This window comes from Ranitomeya imitator, chromosome 2, assembly GCF_032444005.1.
Source record: "Ranitomeya imitator isolate aRanImi1 chromosome 2, aRanImi1.pri, whole genome shotgun sequence".
Taxonomy (NCBI): domain Eukaryota; kingdom Metazoa; phylum Chordata; class Amphibia; order Anura; family Dendrobatidae; genus Ranitomeya; species Ranitomeya imitator.
In genome coordinates, this window is record NC_091283.1 from 667,558,485 (window position 1) to 667,576,333 (window position 17,849).

Genomic DNA, 17,849 nt, shown 5'->3' on the forward strand with positions numbered 1-17,849 from the left:
ATCGCCGGTGGCTGTGAGCGCCACCCTGTGGTCGGCGCTCACAGCACACCTCCATTTCTGCTACATAGCAGCGATCAGCAGATCGCTGCTATGTAGCAGAGGCGATCGGGTTGTGCCTGCTTCTAGCCTCCCATGGAGGCTATTGAAGCATGGCAAAAGTAAAAAAAAAAAAAGTTGAAAAAAATGTTAAAAAAATAAAAAAAATATAAAAAAGTTTAAATCACCCCCCTTTCGCCCTAATCAAAATAAATCAATAAAAAAATATAAAATCTACGCATATTTGGTATCGCCGCGCTCAGAATCGCCCGATCTATCAATTAAAAAAAAGCATTAACCTGATCGCTAAACAACGTAGCGGGGAAAAAATTAAAAACGCCAGAATTACGTTTTTTTTTGGTCGCCGCGACATTGCATTAAAATGCAATAACGGGCGATCAAAAGAACATATCTGCACCGAAATGCTATCATTAAAAACGTCATCTCAGCACGCAAAAAATAAGCCCTCAACCGACCCCAGATCACGAAAAATGGAGACGCTACGGGTATCGGAAAATGGTGCAATTTTTTTTTTTTTTTTTTTAGCAAAGCTTGGAATTTTTTTTTCAACACTTAGGTAAAAAATAACCTAGTCATGTTTGGTGTCTATGAACTCGTACTGACCTGGAGAATCATAATGTCAGGTCATTTTAAGCATTTAGTGAACCTAGAAAAAAAGCCAAACAAAAAACAAGTGTGGGACTTCACTTTTTTTGCAATTTCACCGCACTTGGAATTTTTTTCCCGTTTTCTAGTACACGACATGGTAAAACCAATGATGACGTTCAAAAGTACAACTCGTCCCGCAAAATATAAGCCCTCACATGGCCAAATTGACGGAAAAATAAAAAAGTTATGGCTCTGGGAAGGAGGGGAGCAAAAAACGAACACGGAAAAACAAAAAATCCCACGGTCATGAAGGGGTTAAGGAACAGATCCAAAGACAGACAAATGACCCAACAGATGCAGAGATAACCAGACTGAAGTGTGTACTGGACTCAGCGGTGCAGGAAATCAAAACATGAACTATATGAACTACGGCAAGAAAATGCTAAATTAAAAGGAGAAATAGAAAGCCCAAAGAGCCAGACACCACCCCTAACATAGGAGGGGGACCCAGGGAAGGAGATAGGTGAAGACACAATGAGAGCTAACAGCCACACCACCACTAACTTAAATAACTGCCTAAATATTGAGAGCAAAATAGAAAATAACCAAGAACCACAGGATGGGCCAGACCCAAGCACCAAACAAACCCCAAGTCTAGAACAACAGCAGACCACAACAACAGGACAGAGAAACAAGAACGCAAACAGAAGCTCCCATAGAAGCAGCCAACCAGCATGTCCTGATATAGTCCTGATTATAGACTCCAACGGAAAATACCTCAATACAAGGTGACTCTTCCCATAAAAAAGGGTCTCCAAAATCCGCTGCTCAACTTTAGAACAAGCAAAGGCGGTAATTGACAATCCATATTTCACCAACCCAAACCACATCATCATACATACAGGCACCAACAATCTCCTGGACCAACACCAGCAGGTAGCAGGACAATTGTGTCAGCTAGCAGAGACCACACAACAGAAGTTCCCTGGCAGCAAGATCATCCTGTCATCTCTGCTGCCAAGAAAAGATGACTTCCAATACATCACCAAAGACGTCAGAGAACTAGTAGCCAAGATCACTACGATGCTAGACATCACCCTGGCACAACATCCGGTCATAAACCACCACCTGTATGATGACAAACATCTCAACAACCAAGGAGTCAGCCTTCTTGCCAAAGAACTTAAAGACATTGTACTCAACAGAGTCCCAGACCAAGAACCCATACAAACCGAAAACCTATAGAAAGAGCAGCAACTGACAGTCCTAAAACGGAATATGCTCAACGAACTGGAAACTGCAACCTGTACGCAAAACCAGTCTATGAGAGACACAAACAAAGGAAGACACCACCCTCCCCACACAGAGTGAAACAGGGCAGTGAGCTGGCAGAAATAAAGACCATGATCAGCTCCATATGCAAGAAACTCACGCAACTGGACCAATTGCCTACAACAAGGTCACCAGTCAGCAACCCAAGATGTGCTATGCAGGACAGCCCATTACAAGGTATACAGCTACATAATGTCAACCCTAATCATCAGTAGCTGGAACATCCAGGGCCTGAACACCTCAGCCTTCGGATACAAGACAAACGACCCAGACTTTAACCAAAGACTGAAAGACATTGATATACAGATCCTCCTTGAAACATGGACTAAGGCCAATAATGAATCCTATGTCCCCACCGGATACAGGGAATTCTCGGTCTCCGCCCTGAAAAACAAAAACATCAAACAGGGCCGGAGCTCAGGAGGAATATTAGTATGGTACAAAGAAGAGCTCCATGAACATATCAGAGCAGTGAAGAGAGGAGACAGCCACATCTGGATAAGAATAAGCTGCTCCATCCTCACATCCGGGGTCGACATCTACCTCTGTGCAGTGTACGTAGCTCCTCCAGAGTCTCCATACTTCAACCCAGACAGCTTTGAGACCCTAAAGACTGAAGCTGCCCATTTCCAGACTCTTGGCAACGTTCTCATCTACGGAGACCTCAACGCAAGAATGGGAAGAGAAAGACTACCTGACCACTGATGGAAACATCGATATACTTGGAGCAGATTACCGACTGTGACAACCCAGTGCACACCGACAGGAACAGCTATGATTGCACAGTTAATAAAAGCGGCAGAACGCTGTTGAACCTATGCCGAAGCCTTGGACTTAGTATCCTCAATGGCCACACCAAGGGAGACTCACTGGGTAGACATACCCTAAACTCCCATGTGGACAGCAGTGTGAGACTATGCCATCACAGATATGGACCCTACAAATATTGGCGCCCTTATAGTCACCCCACAAACACATCTGTCAGACCATAACCAACTGCTCCTATACATAAAATCCACAAAGAAATCACCCTCACAAACCCCGCAAAAGACCGGCCTCTTTAGCCTGCCACCATCCTTCAAATGGTCCAAGATGTCGGCCCCAAAATACAAAGATGCCATCAACAGACTAGAGATCAAGGAGAAGCTCCAATGCTTCCATAATAACGTGTATGAACTTAACCCAGAAGGAGTACACCTAGCGGTAAGAGACCTTAACGACATTCTATATGCCATGGCAGAAATGACATGAAAATAAGCATCAACAAGAGACCGAGTAAACAAAATCCCAACAACTGGTTCGACAAAGAATGCAAGACCATACGGAAGGCCTAAAGAATGGCCTCAAATAAAAAACACAGAGACCCCAACAACCCCACGTACAACGAAATTACAAAGCCATCCTCAGAAAGAAAAAGCAAAACGACATCTCTACCAAACTCCTCCAACTCCAAGATGCCCTTGAAGACAACAAATTTTGGGAACTGTGGAATCACCTTGGATCCAACCAGAAAAGCAACAGCCTCCACATCCAGAGCTGCAACATCTGGCTCCAGTACTTCAAGGACCTTTACAATGACATCCCAAGTGAAGACCTGAACCTGGCACAAAAAGAGCTTGTGAAAAAACTGAAAGATATGGAGGAAAAGTTCAAAGATTTCCAAAATCCTCTGGATACACCAATCACACTGACAGAAATAACAGAAAGGATCACACAGATAAAAGGTAAAAAAGCCAGCGGTCCAGATGGAATCCTCCCAGAAATGCTGAAATACAGCCCTCCAGACATCCAGGCTGCGATAACAAAACTATTTAATATCGTACTGCAGGCCGGCTGCTTCCCCAAAAACTGGAACCAAGGCCTCATAACCCCTATACACAAAAATGGGGACAAGTACGACCCAGCAAACTACCGAGGGATATGTGTCAGCAGCAACCTTGGTAAACTATTCAACTGCATCCTGAACAAGAGGATCTTCACCTACTTCACCAAGCATAACGTCCTCAGCAAGAGCCAAGCAGGGTTCATGCCAAACCACCGCACCACTGACCACATCTACACTCTGCACAGCCTCATCAAGAGCCACGTCCACAATACAAAGAACGGGAGGATCTACGCTTGTTTTGTGGACTTCAAGAAGGCCTTCAACTCAGTGTGGCACCCAGGGACTATTCCTAAAACTGCTGGGGAGCGGAATAGGAGGCAAAACATATGACGTCATCCGAAGCTCCTACACTGAGAACAGTTGCAGTGTGAAGGTCAACGGAAGGAGGACAGCCTATTTTCCAAGACAGTCGAGGAGTGAGACAGGGCTGCAGCCTCAGTCCAACGCTCTTTAACATCTACATCAATAAGGCTACGTTCAGACTAGCGTTGTGCTAGTGTGCGTCGGGTTAGCGTCGGGCGACGCAGCGGCGACGCACGTGTCATGCGCCCCTATGTTTAACATGGGGGACGCATGCGTTTTTGTTTGTTGCGCTGTGCGACGCATGCGTCTTTTTTGCCGCAAGCGTCGGACCAAGAAAACGCAACAAGTTGCATTTTTCTTGCGTCCGATTTTCGGCAAAAAACGACGCACACGTCGCAAAACGCAGCGTTTTTGCGTGCGTTTTGCCGCCTTTTTGCGTGCGTCGCGTCGCCGACGCAGCGGCGCACAACGCTAGTCTGAACGTAGCCTAAGCTGGCAGTGGCCCTAGGGTCCTCCTCAGCACCAGGACTCACTCTCCATGACACCCAGGTGAAATTCCTGCTGTATGCAGATGACCTCGTGCTGTTATCACCAACTGAGAAAGGCCTCCAAGATCATCTGAAAATCCTAGAGACCTTCAGCAGCACATGGGCACTGCCAATCAACGAGAAAAAAACTAATATCATGGTGTTCCAGAAAAGAAAGCAGAAACCCACTGGCCATCCTACCTTTATGATAGACAACCGTCCACTTACAGAAACCAACAGGTACACCTACCTGGGTCTAGAACAGTCAGGGAGCTTCAAGCAAGCCATAGCGTTACTAAAAGACAAGGCATCCAAAGCCTTCTATGCCATCAGAAGGCGTCTGTACTATCTCAAGGCACCAGTAACCGTCTAGCTTAAAATCTTTGACTCCATAGCCTTAATCCTTCTGTACGGTAGTGAGGTCAGGGGCCCAGTCTCATACCCAAACTGGTCAAAGTGGGACGCTGGGCCGACAGAAACATTCCACCTAGAGTTCTGCAAATATCTTCTCCAAGTCCATCGGAGCACATCAAATAGCGCCTGCCGAGCAGAGCTGGGCAGATTCCCACTACACATCACAATGATGATGTTCGTCCTTCATTTTCGAAGATGACCATGACTTCAGGGTTAGAAGAGAATTAATAGTTATGGGTCCGGAGGTGGCTGATGAGTCCAATCCGGGCCCTGAAGGTTCGCCCACATACTTGACATACGAAAGCAGATGTGGTCAGTACACCAGATTCTGCTTGTGCCTTGAGTACAGCACGCTTTCTTTTTGCGTCACAGATTTTCCTATCTTCAGCTGCACGTGCTCCTGAGGTGATCCTGCCCCGCCAACCTGGACGATCAAGGGCAAGCTCTTCCCATTAATTGGTGTTGACTTCCAGGTTTTTGAGAGACACCTTAAGGCAGTCTTTATAGCGCTTCTTCTGCCCCCCAACTGCTCGCTTTCCTTGGCACAGTTCTCCGTACAGCAGTTGTTTCGGTAGTCGGCTGTCAGGCATTCGGACCACATGTCCAGCCCACCTGGCTTGGACTTTCAGCAGGAGAGTAAACGCTGCAGAGCCCAGTTTGTTCCAGAATTGCCGTGTCTGGGACATTGTCTTGCCACCTGATGTGGAGGAGTCTGCGGAGGCAACTCATGTGGAAATGATTAAGCTGTTTAGCATGCCGGCTGTACACTGTCCAGGTCTCGCTAGCATAGAGAAGTGTGGTGAGGACCACCGCGCAGTAGACCTTCAGCTTGGTGGTAAGGCTGAGTCCCCTTCGTTCCCAGACGTTCTTACGCAGTCTCCCGAAGGCGGCACTGGCGTTGGCGATTCTGTTAACCTCAGCGTCTATGGTTACTTCACGGGAAAGTGAGCTGCCTAAGTAGGTGAAGTTATCGACTGCATTGAGGTTTTGCTCCTTCACCGTGATACGTGGCTCCTTGTACAGTTTTCCTGGAACCAGTTGATACATAACTTCGGTTTTTCTAATGTTGATCTCGAGACCAAAACTGTCGCAGGCTTGCGAAAAACAGTCCATTTCATGCTGCATCTGCTGTTCCATGCTGGCGTTAAGTGCACAGTCATCAGCAAATAGTAATTCACGGATAACAGTCTCATGCACTTTCGTAACCGCCTTCAGGCGTTTTGGGTTGAATAGCTTTGCCATCAGTCCTGTACCTAACCTGGATTCCATCTTCACAGTTGTTAAAGGCATCACTTAACATTGCAGAGAATAGCATACTGAACAGGATTGGAGCAAGCACACAGCCTTGTTTTACGCCATTTGTTACTGGGAAAGTCTTAGGTACGTCTCCATCGTTCAGAACCTTCACCATCATGCCATCATGGAACTGCCGGATGACTGAGATGAACTTGCTCGGGCAGCCAAATTTTGCCATGATCTTCCACAGGCCGTCTCTACTGTGTCAAAAGCCTTGGTCAAATCAACAAAAGTTACATAAAGGTCACGGTGTTGCTCCTGGCACTTTTCCTGAAGTTGTCGTGCTGAAAAGACCATATCTACTGTTCCACGTTTAGCACGGAAACCACACTGGCTTTCGGGTAATAGTCCTTGCTCAAGGTGATGTAAAAGGCGGTTGAGCAAGACACGAGCCAATATCTTGCCTGCAGTGGACAGAAGGGAGATGCCTCGATGGTTGTCACAAGATTGGCGATTACCTTTCCTCTTGTATATGTGGATTATGCTGGAATCTTTCATCTGTTGTGGAACCTGTTCCTCTGTCCACATATATTGGAATAGTTTGGCCACCGTTTGCATCAGAACAGGGCCGCCAGATTTATATACCTCAGCAGGTATAGCATCATTTCCGGGTGCTTTTCCACAAGAAAGTGGTTTTACTGCTTTCCCGACTTCATCTCCACTTGGAAGAACATCAAGCTCCTTGTTGATTTCTACCTGGGGCAGGCGAGCAATAGCCTCATCATTGATATTGGCAGGGCGATTAAGGATATTATTAAAGTGCTCAGCCCACCGTTCCAGAATTTGTTTCCTTTCTGTCAGCAGCTTAGTTCCATCTGTGTTAAGCAGAGATGAAGAGCTTGATGACTGGGGTCCATATACAGCTTTGAGCGCATCGTAGAAGCGTTTCTGGTCATGGGTATCTGCATAGCCCTGAATTTCGTCGGCCTTCTTGCTAAACCAGATATCCTGCATCTCGCGTAGCTTGGTTTGTACCTTTCTTTTTATGTTGGTAAAGGCACCTTTCTTAGCTAACGACGTGGGGTCATTTTGGTACACCTTATACCGCTGATGTTTCTCTTCTAGGAGTGTCTTTATTTCCTCGTCGTTTTCATCGAACCAGTCTTGATTATTTCTGGCTGCTGATCCAAGATGCTTCAGAGCAGTATTATAAACAGCATCTCTCAGAATTATCCACTGTTCCTCAACGCCAATCTCCTCTGCCTGTAGTATATTTAACAGTCTGCCATCAAGGTCATTGGCAAATTCCCTTGCAATTCTTTTATCTTGCAGCTTATAGATATTCAGCCTCTTTGTTGTTTTCTGCCCTTGGGGTCTCCTCGCAGGCAGGATGCGGAGCCTCCACTTAGACACAATGAGGCGATGGTCAGTCCAGCAGTCTGCACCGCACATGGCCTTCGTCACTCTAAAGTCCATCTCATCCCTTTTCCTGGCAATGATGTAATCAATGAGATGCCAATGCCTCGAGCGTGGGTGCATCCATGATGTCTTCTTGCGGGTGGGTAAGCGGAATATAGTGCTGGTGATGACAAGGTCATGTGTGGCACACATCTTGAGGAGCAGCAGGCCATTACTATTACACTTGCCAGTGCCATGTCTCCCAATGACCCCTTCCCAGTTTTGATGGTCTGTTCCCACTCTGGCATTAAAGTCGCCAAGTATAATGAGCTTGTCTGCCTGTGGGATTGCTGAAATAAGTGTGTCAAGTTCATCATAGAACTTATTTTTAATGTCATCCGGATTAGTCATCGTGGGATCATAGGCACTGATCAGAGTCGCGTGTTTCTTGTTTGTAAGTGGGAGCTGAAATGTCATCAGACGGTCGTTGATGCCCTCCGGAAGCCAGGTAAGTTTACGAGCAAGATGAGTTTTGATAGCAAATCCCACGCCTGCTTCTCGTTTTTCAGTGCTGCCTCGACCACTCCAGAAGAATGTATATCCACCACTATGCTCTGTCAATTGACCCTTGTCTGCCAGGCGTGTTTAGCTGAGAGCTGCTATATCAACCTTGTAACGACCTAGCTCCCGAGAAACCAATGCCGTTCTTCTCTCTGGTCTGTCTGCCTTGGTATTATCCAGCAGAGTTCTCACACTCCATGTGCCAAGGTTGAGTATCATCATTTTCTTTTTCTTTATTTTGTGTCGACCGCTGTATGGGAAACCCGCCAGCTGCGGTAGGCTGGCCAGGTGAAATGAAGCAGACTATGTTTGAGGCACCTTTTCTAGCCCCTTCCTCGATTGAGGTGAGCAGAGTGATCCTGGACAGGACTGCTCAGACACCCAGGAGGCTGCTTTGGTCTAGTAGCGAGCAACCATATGGCCTGGGCCGCCTGCGTGCAGGTTCGTGACTACAGCTTCCAGTGACTCCACACCTGATGCTTTGCCACTCTCCCATCGCCACAGGACTTTTGATACGCAGTGGTTGAAGTCATGACTTGCACTTGACTTGGCTTAAAGTGAGGAGGAGTTGCGCACATCACAATAAAGAAGAAGGCACTGTCATTCAAGGCTCATCTACAAAGTAGCAGTCCCAGCTCCTACCATCACAAAGCCTTCCTACACCAGGAAGCCCCAGGAAGCCTCCCAAGAAAAAGTACCCAAAGCCAGTCTGACCAAGCCATCAACCTACATGGCCTGACAAGAGGTGAAATCCAGAAGATGGTACACAAAGTCAAAGAGGAATATCTCAGCATCTGGAGGAGCGACATAAACAAATCCAAGAAACTGACAATATACCAGAATCTACAGAAGGAGTACAAACTGGCCCCATATCTAGAGAAACTAGAAGACCCCAAGTATCGACAGATGCCTGTACAGACTAAGCGCTCACAGCATACTCATCGAATCCAGGCGGCACCGACAGAATTACAAGCCCCGAGAGAGCAGACTCTGCCAGCAGTGCCCCCAGGAGGCTGAGGTGCCTCAAATACTCTGTAGTGAGGGACACACACTTCAAGTGACTGTCTGATTTCCTCCCAGACTTCACCTCCATGGAAGAGGAAGAGAAACTGCCGATAATACTGGGGGAAGAGGAAAGTGCAGTGGCCGCAGCAGCGGAATATGTCAGTGCCTGCCACAGACTAAGAGGAGCCTGATATGTCATCGACTCCTGTACCCCAACACTGGACATATCCCTATCCCCCGACTAAAGAGCCTGATATGTCATGGACTCCTATACCCCACCCTGGAAACATCCCCTATCCTCTAAAAGGAGTCTGATATATCCTGGACCTCTATATGCCTCCCTCCCCCACCCCCATATTTCTGTCTATCAGGTTCTAGAGCGGCAAGAGTTGAAATCCTTTTCACCGCGGAGACACAATCACGTGTTTCTCAACGCAGTGATCCAGAACACTGCCCCCATCCCTTATGGGAAATATGCAAATGCATGTAGAAAAGCTGCGGAGACACCAGCTGCGTTGAGAAACACGTGATGGTGTCTCCGCGGTGTTGGATGTTTTGATCTCCCCGAGGTCATTCATCCTTATGTTTATAATCCTTTTACTAGGCATTGCTCCTAATAGCCAGTTTCCTACTCCACATTGAGGAGGGGCAAATACCCCGAAACAGCTGTCTGTGGATGGATACCATGTTTTGGCATAGGTGGTTTTCCATTTTGGATGCTGCCCTTCTCGTGGTTGTTCCTTCCCGGTGAAAGACCTGGCTATTTATTGCTTGCGTTGAGAAACACGTGATGGTGTCTCCGCAGCTTTTCTACATGCACTGGTATGCAGTTGTGACTTATGGACTACAAGTCAAGATGTGTTGGACAAGAATAGCCAAGGCAGGGACCTGCCAGTAAATTAAAGGACCAAGAATTATGATAGAATAGGAAACCTTTTCGAAAGGTCTATCTGGATGCTATGGGTGATGACAGGGGCATCTGCAATAAAGAGGAACATCTCTGGACTCAATCTGAAGAATCCTGAGCTTATCAGAAGGCATTCAAAACTTTCAGCCTAAAATAAGGCAAGAATCTTGCCCTGATGGGTAAGACCAAGATTTCCCCCTAGAATAAAGAAGAGCCCTGACCTATTCCTTGAACTGTCACCTACCGAAAAACTGAAGTTGAGGAAATAGGTGGTCTAGGTAACACAACAAGTCCATTGTCTGCAAGACCTGCTATAAAGGCCCCTTCACATTAAGCGACGCTGCAGCGATACCGACAACGATCCGGATCGCTGCAGCGTCGCTGTTTGGTCGCTGGAGAGCTGTCACACAGACAGCTCTCCAGCGACCAACGATGCCGGTAACCAGGGTAAACATCGGGTAACTAAGCGCAGGGCCGCGCTTAGTAACCCGATGTTTACCCTGGTTACCATGCTAAAAGTAAAAAAAAACAAACACTAGATACTTACCTACAGCCGTCTGTCCTCCAGCGCTGTGCTCTGCTTCTCTGCTCTCCTCCTGTACTGTCTGGGAGCCAGAAAGCAGAGCGGTGACGTCACCACTCTGCTTTCCGGCTCACAGCCAGTACAGGAGGAGTGCAGAGCACAGCGCTGGAGGACAGACAGCGTTAGGTAAGTATCTAGTGTTTGTTTTTTTTTACTTTTAGCATGGTAACCAGGGTAAACATCGGGTTACTAAGCGCGGCCCTGCGCTTAGTTACCCGATGTTTACCCTGGTTACCAGTGAAGACATCGCTGGATCGGTGTCACACACGCCGATCCAGCGATGTCTCCAGGGAGTCCAGCGACGAAATAAAGTTCTGGACTTTATTCAGCGACCAACGATCTCCCAGCAGGGGCCTGATCGTTGGTCGCTGTCACACAGAACGATTTCATTAACAATATCGTTGCTACGTCACAAATAGCAACGATATCGTTAACAATATCGTTATGTGTGAAGGTACCTTAAGACTTGAATGTGACACAGCTGCCCAGCGTTCCTGTAGGAGGTGAAAAGATGGAAACATTGCTACTAATCTCTAACCTAGTCATCTAGGACCGTAGGCAAAAAGGACTAGGATGGTGGAGACCTCCCCTGGGACATGATAGCATAAATGCATAAAGGATGCCCCAAAGTACTAAACTAGCCACCTCAAGGGAAGGCTTTAATAGCCACTCAATGCATCTAGTAGCACCCTACCCAGGGTTGATGCATTTACAAGGTCAGAGAATTTGAGGGTTCCCTAAAAAGAAAAAAAAAAGCCCAGTGCTTAGGTCAGATGGTCAAAATGTGAGGTGGCCCGACTCTAGGGATTCTGGGTGCAAAAATCCCAGTATATCTGATCAATGGCCTAAGATACAGTGAACAAAGGCCTCTGGCTGAAAAAGCAACAAGTGTGATCGGCCTTCCCCCTTCCCACACGGTAAAAATAAAGACTAGCTGAGTAAAGAAGTCACCCATGCCTCTAAAATTAGAGGAAACATTTCCTGCTAAAGGTTGGAATCCACAAAAAGGGAGCCATTCTCCTCCAGCACAAAGTGCTGGAGCAAGGCAACCTGAACTACAACCCCTGGCAAAAATTATGGAATCACCGGCCTTGGAGGATGTTCATTCAGTTGTTTCATTTTGTAGAAAAAAAGCAGATCACATACATGGCACAAAACTAAAGTCATTTCAAATGGCAACTTTCTGGCTTTAAGAAACACTAAAAGAAATCAAGAACAATAAATGTGGTAGTCCGTAATGGTTACTTTTTTTAACCAAGCATAGGGGAAAAATTATGGAATCACTCAATTCTGAGGAAAAAATTATGGAATCATAAAAAAAAAAAAAACACTCCAAAACATCACTAGTATTTTGTTGCACCACCTCTGGCTTTTATTACAGCTTGCAGTCTCTGAGGCATGGACTTAATGAGTGTCAAACAGTACTCTTCATCAATCCGGCTCCAACTTTCTCCGATTGCTGTTGCCAGATCAGTTTTGCAGGTTGGAGCCATGTCATGGACCATTTTCTTCAACTTCCACCAAAGATTTTCAATTGGATTGAGATCCGGACTATTTGCAGGCCATGACACTGACCTTGTGTGTCTTTTCATGGAATGTTTTCACAGTTTTTGCTCTATGGCAGGATGCATTATCATCTTGAAAAATGATTTCATCACCCCCAAACATCCTTTCAATTCATGGGATAAGAAAAAAGTGTCCAAAAAAAAAAAATCGACATAAACTTGTGCATTTATTGAAGATGTAATGACAGCGATCTCCCCAGTGCCTTTACCTGACATGCAGCCCCATATCATCAATGACTGGAAATTTGCATGTTCTCTTCAGGCAGTCATCTTTATAAATCTCATTGGAACGGCACCAAACAAAAGTTCCAGCATCATCACCTTGCCCAATGCAGATTCATGATTCATCACTGAATATGACTTTAATCCAGTCATCCACAGTCCACGATTGCTTTTCCTTAGCCCATTGTAACCTTGTTTTTTCTGTTTAGGTGTTAATGATGGCTTTCGTTTAGCTTTTCTGTATGTAAATCCCATTTCCTTTAGGTGGTTTCTTACAGTTCTGTCACAGACGTTGACTCCAGTTTCCAACCATTCGTTCCTCATTTGTTTTGTTGTGCATTTCCTGTTTTGGAGACATATCGCTTTAAGTTTCTGGTCTTGACGCTTTGATGTCTTCCTTGGTCTACCAGTATGTTTGCCTTTAGCAACCTTCCCATGTTTGTATTTGGTCCAGATTTTAGACACAGCTGACTGAACAAGCCACATCTTTAGCAACATTGCGTGATGATTTACCCTCTTAAGAGTTTGATAATCATCTCCTTTGTTTCAATTGACATCTCTCGTGTTGGAGCCATGATTCGTGTCAGCCCACTTGGTGCAACAGCTCTCCAAGGTGTGATCACTCCTTTTTAGATGAAGACTAATGAGCAGATCTAATTTGATGCAGGTGTTAGTTTTGTGTATGCAAATTTACAGGGTGATTCCATAATTTTTTCCTCAGAATTGAGTGACTCCATAATTTTTCCCCTATGCTTCGTTAAAAAAAGTAACCATTTCCGACTACCACATTTTTTCTTCTTGATTTCTTTTAGTGTTTCTTAAAGCCAGAAAGTTACCATTTGAAATGACTTTAGTTTTGCGCCATGTCAGTGATCTGCTTTTTTTCTACAAAATGAAACAACTGAATGAACATCCTCCAAGGCCGGTGATTCAATAATTTTTGCCAGGGGTTGTATTTGATGAATGTGCTAAGATGAGAGGTCTCTACCAGAGGAAAACATTCTGCCTGGAAGTTAGAGAAGTGTGTAGAAGTCTTGCAACTTTGCCAAACCAAAAGGTCTCTGTTCATAGATCTGACTCACCTAGGATGAGGTCAGAGACCTGTCGTTCACCAAAAATACACCCTACAGAGGGGTTTAAGTTAGCTGGTTGCAGGGTCACCTGCCGGATTCCCCGACTGTGAGGTTTCCGCTGGTGGGTGTGACTCACTCTGGGAAGTAGTCAGGGTAGCATCTGGGTTGCAAAGTCATCTGAGGGATTGCCAACAATGTAAGTGGCCACAGCTCAACCCATGAAAATAGGCTGGCAAGAACGACCTCAACTAGCTTTGGACATGATGAGCTACAGTGGCACTGCTAGTGTCCAGTGTCCGTCGTCCAGCAGATGAACAGTCTACCTGGCCCTGGAGAGTGACTTTGCACACCTACAGCTGATCAGTGGTGGGGCAGTGATATGCGGCATAGTGATGCTAGACGGCATCATAGCGAGGTCACAATGGCTGGTGTTCCTGGATAGAACACGATAGTTGGTGACAGTATAGGCAGAATGGCGACTGTGGAGATGCCAGTGGCGAGATGCCCCCAAAAGACAACAGACTTCTGTGGAAGTGCAGCTCTAAAGCTGTGTGGTGCAGCTGCCATTGGAGATGAGGCAGGGAAGTAGTGTTGTTGGCAAAGGTCATGTGAACATCATCTCTAGAAAGACACCTGAAGTTGGTAGTGCCTATGGAAAAAAGAAAGAGGAAGCAGAAGGAGTGAACCAGCCTGATGAGAAAAGGAGATGTGACCTGCCAGGAATTGGCTAGGCCAAAATGAGATCGTGGACTCAGGACCAAGGGGCAATGTGGGCTACACCTGATCGACCGGAAAGTGATGTGGCCCCCAAGCCATGGGGGCCCTCAGGAAGCCCCAGCTGGCTGGGAGACGCAGGGATATGCACAATAGAAGGAGAGGGACGAACAAAGTAAATGACTGGACATGGCGTTGGACAGCCTAGAAAACGCAGAGTCAGAGAAAGACGTAGCAGTAACAGCCGTAGAAAGGGACAGCACGCTAAAGAACCAAAGCAAGGGATATACTTAACTGTTCTGAAGAAGCTTGATCCTGTGGGCCTGAGAGTCATGAATCTCTCATCTACTCCATGCAACACTTTACGCTCTGGCAGTCAGAAGTTAAAAGGCAAAGGAACATTTATCCTGGGCACCTGATCATCACCTGCATCCAGGTACACTAATCCAGTCATACCAACAAGAGAAGATACAGACTGACCATTACAGGCTGTACTTTCTGTCACTTAGTGGGGTGAAACAGAGAGGTTAGTCGAGGCAGGGAAAAAATAGGCAAAAACAGACCTGAAACTCAGACTACAGTCTGTCTCCAAGCGGCCAGGCGTGGGCTGAAGGGGGGAAGCTGACTTTTTTTTCTTTCTAAGATGTATTCTTAGTGTCAGCCTCAATGTGGCAGCATATTATCCATGATTTATGTGTCCTCCAGTGAAGAGCCCGAGAGAAACTATTTAGATGAGTGTTTGCAGGCTATAAACATGGTTACTCTGCTTTAGGGACACAGATGAGAAATAGATACTTTAAAGGGTCCTGTGCTATTTTGTGACAGTCAATCAGAAATACGTAGGGTAAAGAAAAATATGAACATGCACCAATGTATTTTATGAAGTCATAGCTGAACCCAGAAATAAGGTGGTCCATCAAACAAAACATACTCATTGAGAAGACTATCAAAAAGTATTGATTTCAAAAGTATGAATGATGCCAACGTGACAATTTCTTCTTACCACTCCATCGATTACACATTGTGAAGCCGGCTTCCGGGGATCAAGAGATATTCCCATCTCAAGCAATAATTCTTGGTTGCATGTTGTTATTCCAGTCTCTTTCTCAATGCGAGCCTGCAGGGAGTGCAGACTTTCATCTGGTGGCAGGAGGAAGGGCAAAATCTTTGCAGATGTCATGTTCAATATGTGGACAATCTTCAATGGAGTAAAATGAAGGAGCCATGATTATCCAATACACACTTCTAACAGACAATAATAGACTGGAAAATATAACCAAGGGCATACCTTTAGATTCAGAATATGGTCCATTAACACAAAGCAGTGTGGACTGCCAGTGTGGTTATCCATACCGCCACCTCTCTGCTGAGGATCCCAGTTTAAAACGAATTGTAACCAAGTCTCCAGTTGATCTACCATGATGCTATATAAAGGGTAAAAAACAAACACATTTATCTTCATGTTTGTAGCATCTATGTTCCCAAGCTTCTTCCATGTTGTATCTTTCTCTCTCTAAGCAAATAGTGGTTTACATACATCTGTTCTGTAAATCTGTACCAATTCCTTGTCTGCACACAATTTTATTTTTTAAATATTTTTTGAGTTTCATTGCTTTGATCTTGATGGAAAGGTGTTCTTTGTTACCCTAACCACAGCCTAATGTTCATTTTCCAACTAATAAAAAAATAAGGCGACTAAATTAAGAAATTAAATCACGAGCGGCAGCAAATATAGCTGCACTTTCTGTTGTGACTGCAGTAGGACCCTCTTTCTTCCAATAAGTTTAAAGCACTTTGTGCACAGGGGGGCATAGCTATGCATCAGAGAAAGAAGACACTTTTCTCATCAGCTACTTTATCTAGCGCCATCAGTCATCTGAAGTTCTAAGGAAAAAGCAGGACAAACTACGTAGCACACGTAGTGGCATCATTTTGGGCCGCACACTTATCTACACTGCTCAACATACACATTTTAATTTCCTTCTGCCCTGACATGATGAGATGCCAACAGAGGTACAGGCATTGAGGGACATTCAGGAGACTGGGTAAAAGGGGAACTTAACCCGAAATCTGGGACTGTCCCGGGAATGGTTGGGACCTATGAAATTCTTTTTTTGTTCAAATATTTAGAAATGAGAGTCCTCAGTGGTTGATACCTTTTAATGGCTAACTGAAAAGATGGTAACAAATTGCAAGCTTTTGAGACTACATACGTCTCTTCATCAGGCAAGTTAGCCATTAAAAGGTATCAACCACTGAGGACTCTCATTTCTAAATATTTGTCTATCTACTGGCTAACACGGTACCAAGATATATTTTTTTGTTCATTCATTCATTCCTTCATTCTTAGTTGTAGCAGCCATAACGTTCTCAGCTTCAATATATGATATCTTGCTTTTTTGCAGTAAGTACTGTACTATTTTTAAGTGTCATTTTGCCAAACAAGACTGTAAGCAGTGTTCACAAACAGCGTAAAAGCTACTTTTGTGTGCAGAAAATCTGCCGCATTTAACAATTCAAGAAAAGTGGATGTGATTTCAGGAAAACTTCTGCCCACTGTACTGCTGAATTATGTATCTTATTTCTTTATATGCTTTAATGTAGTAAAAAAAAATGCAGGTAAAAAATTCAGTTGGGTTTTAGGTACAAAGTCCAAACTTTACTGTACTATAAAAATGCTGCTTCAAACCTGCACCAAAAATTAATTCAATAAGGGGGAAAGGCATAAAAAAATGCAGCAAAAATGCAATAAATATCAGAGAAGCTTGATATTGCATATTATGATGCAAATACCTTAAGAAAACATGCACATAAAAAGCACTACATGTAGAAACTGCCTGAGCATTACATTTTTTATAGATTTAATAGAAGAAGAAAAAAACAAAAAAAAACAATCACGCCATTTTTTACGCCATTTACTGATCCCTGAAAATAATCTGTTCACAGTGTCCTGCAGGTTGTTATGATTACAGGGATATGACATTTTACAGGAAGGAAAAAAAAAAAATTAGGACTTTAATTTATCATGTAGGATACAGGTATATAGGCATGCACTGATTTATAGAGATGTAGTTTAACGTACCAGTAGTTAATTAAATGAGTGCATGTTTGTATGGAGAACAAAGGTGCCGAATAGTAATGAACGAATATACTCGTTGCTCGGGTTTTCCCGAGCATGCTTGGGTGATCTCCGAGTATTTGTTAGTGTTCGGAGATTTAGTTTTTGTTGATTCAGCTGCTTGACACCCATTTATATACAAAGAGCAAAGTAGTACAAAACTACCCATAAGATATATCAAATATTTTATTAGTTACCAATAAAATTGTAAATATCAAATACACAAATATGTTAAAAGAAATTATATGGACAAAAAGATTGCACAGTGAAGGACAAAAGACAAAAAGGAGTCTGACAATTGTATGTATGTAAAAATGATCGGGAATTCAGAGACAATAATATATATATTGCAACACTGTGC

At 44.7% G+C, this 17,849-nt stretch overlaps 1 protein-coding gene across 1 annotated transcript in view; it reads right to left on the reverse strand.

Moving 5' to 3' along the window:
- Positions 1-17,849, reverse strand: part of CHUK (component of inhibitor of nuclear factor kappa B kinase complex) — a 204,029-nt gene that overhangs the window by 64,113 nt on the left and 122,067 nt on the right. The window contains exons 9-10 of the mRNA XM_069753015.1: positions 15,659-15,794; positions 15,374-15,568 (exon numbers count right to left, since the gene is read on the reverse strand). Of these exons, the coding sequence (XP_069609116.1) occupies positions 15,374-15,568; positions 15,659-15,794 (331 nt within the window). The remainder of the gene's footprint in view (positions 1-15,373; positions 15,569-15,658; positions 15,795-17,849) is intronic.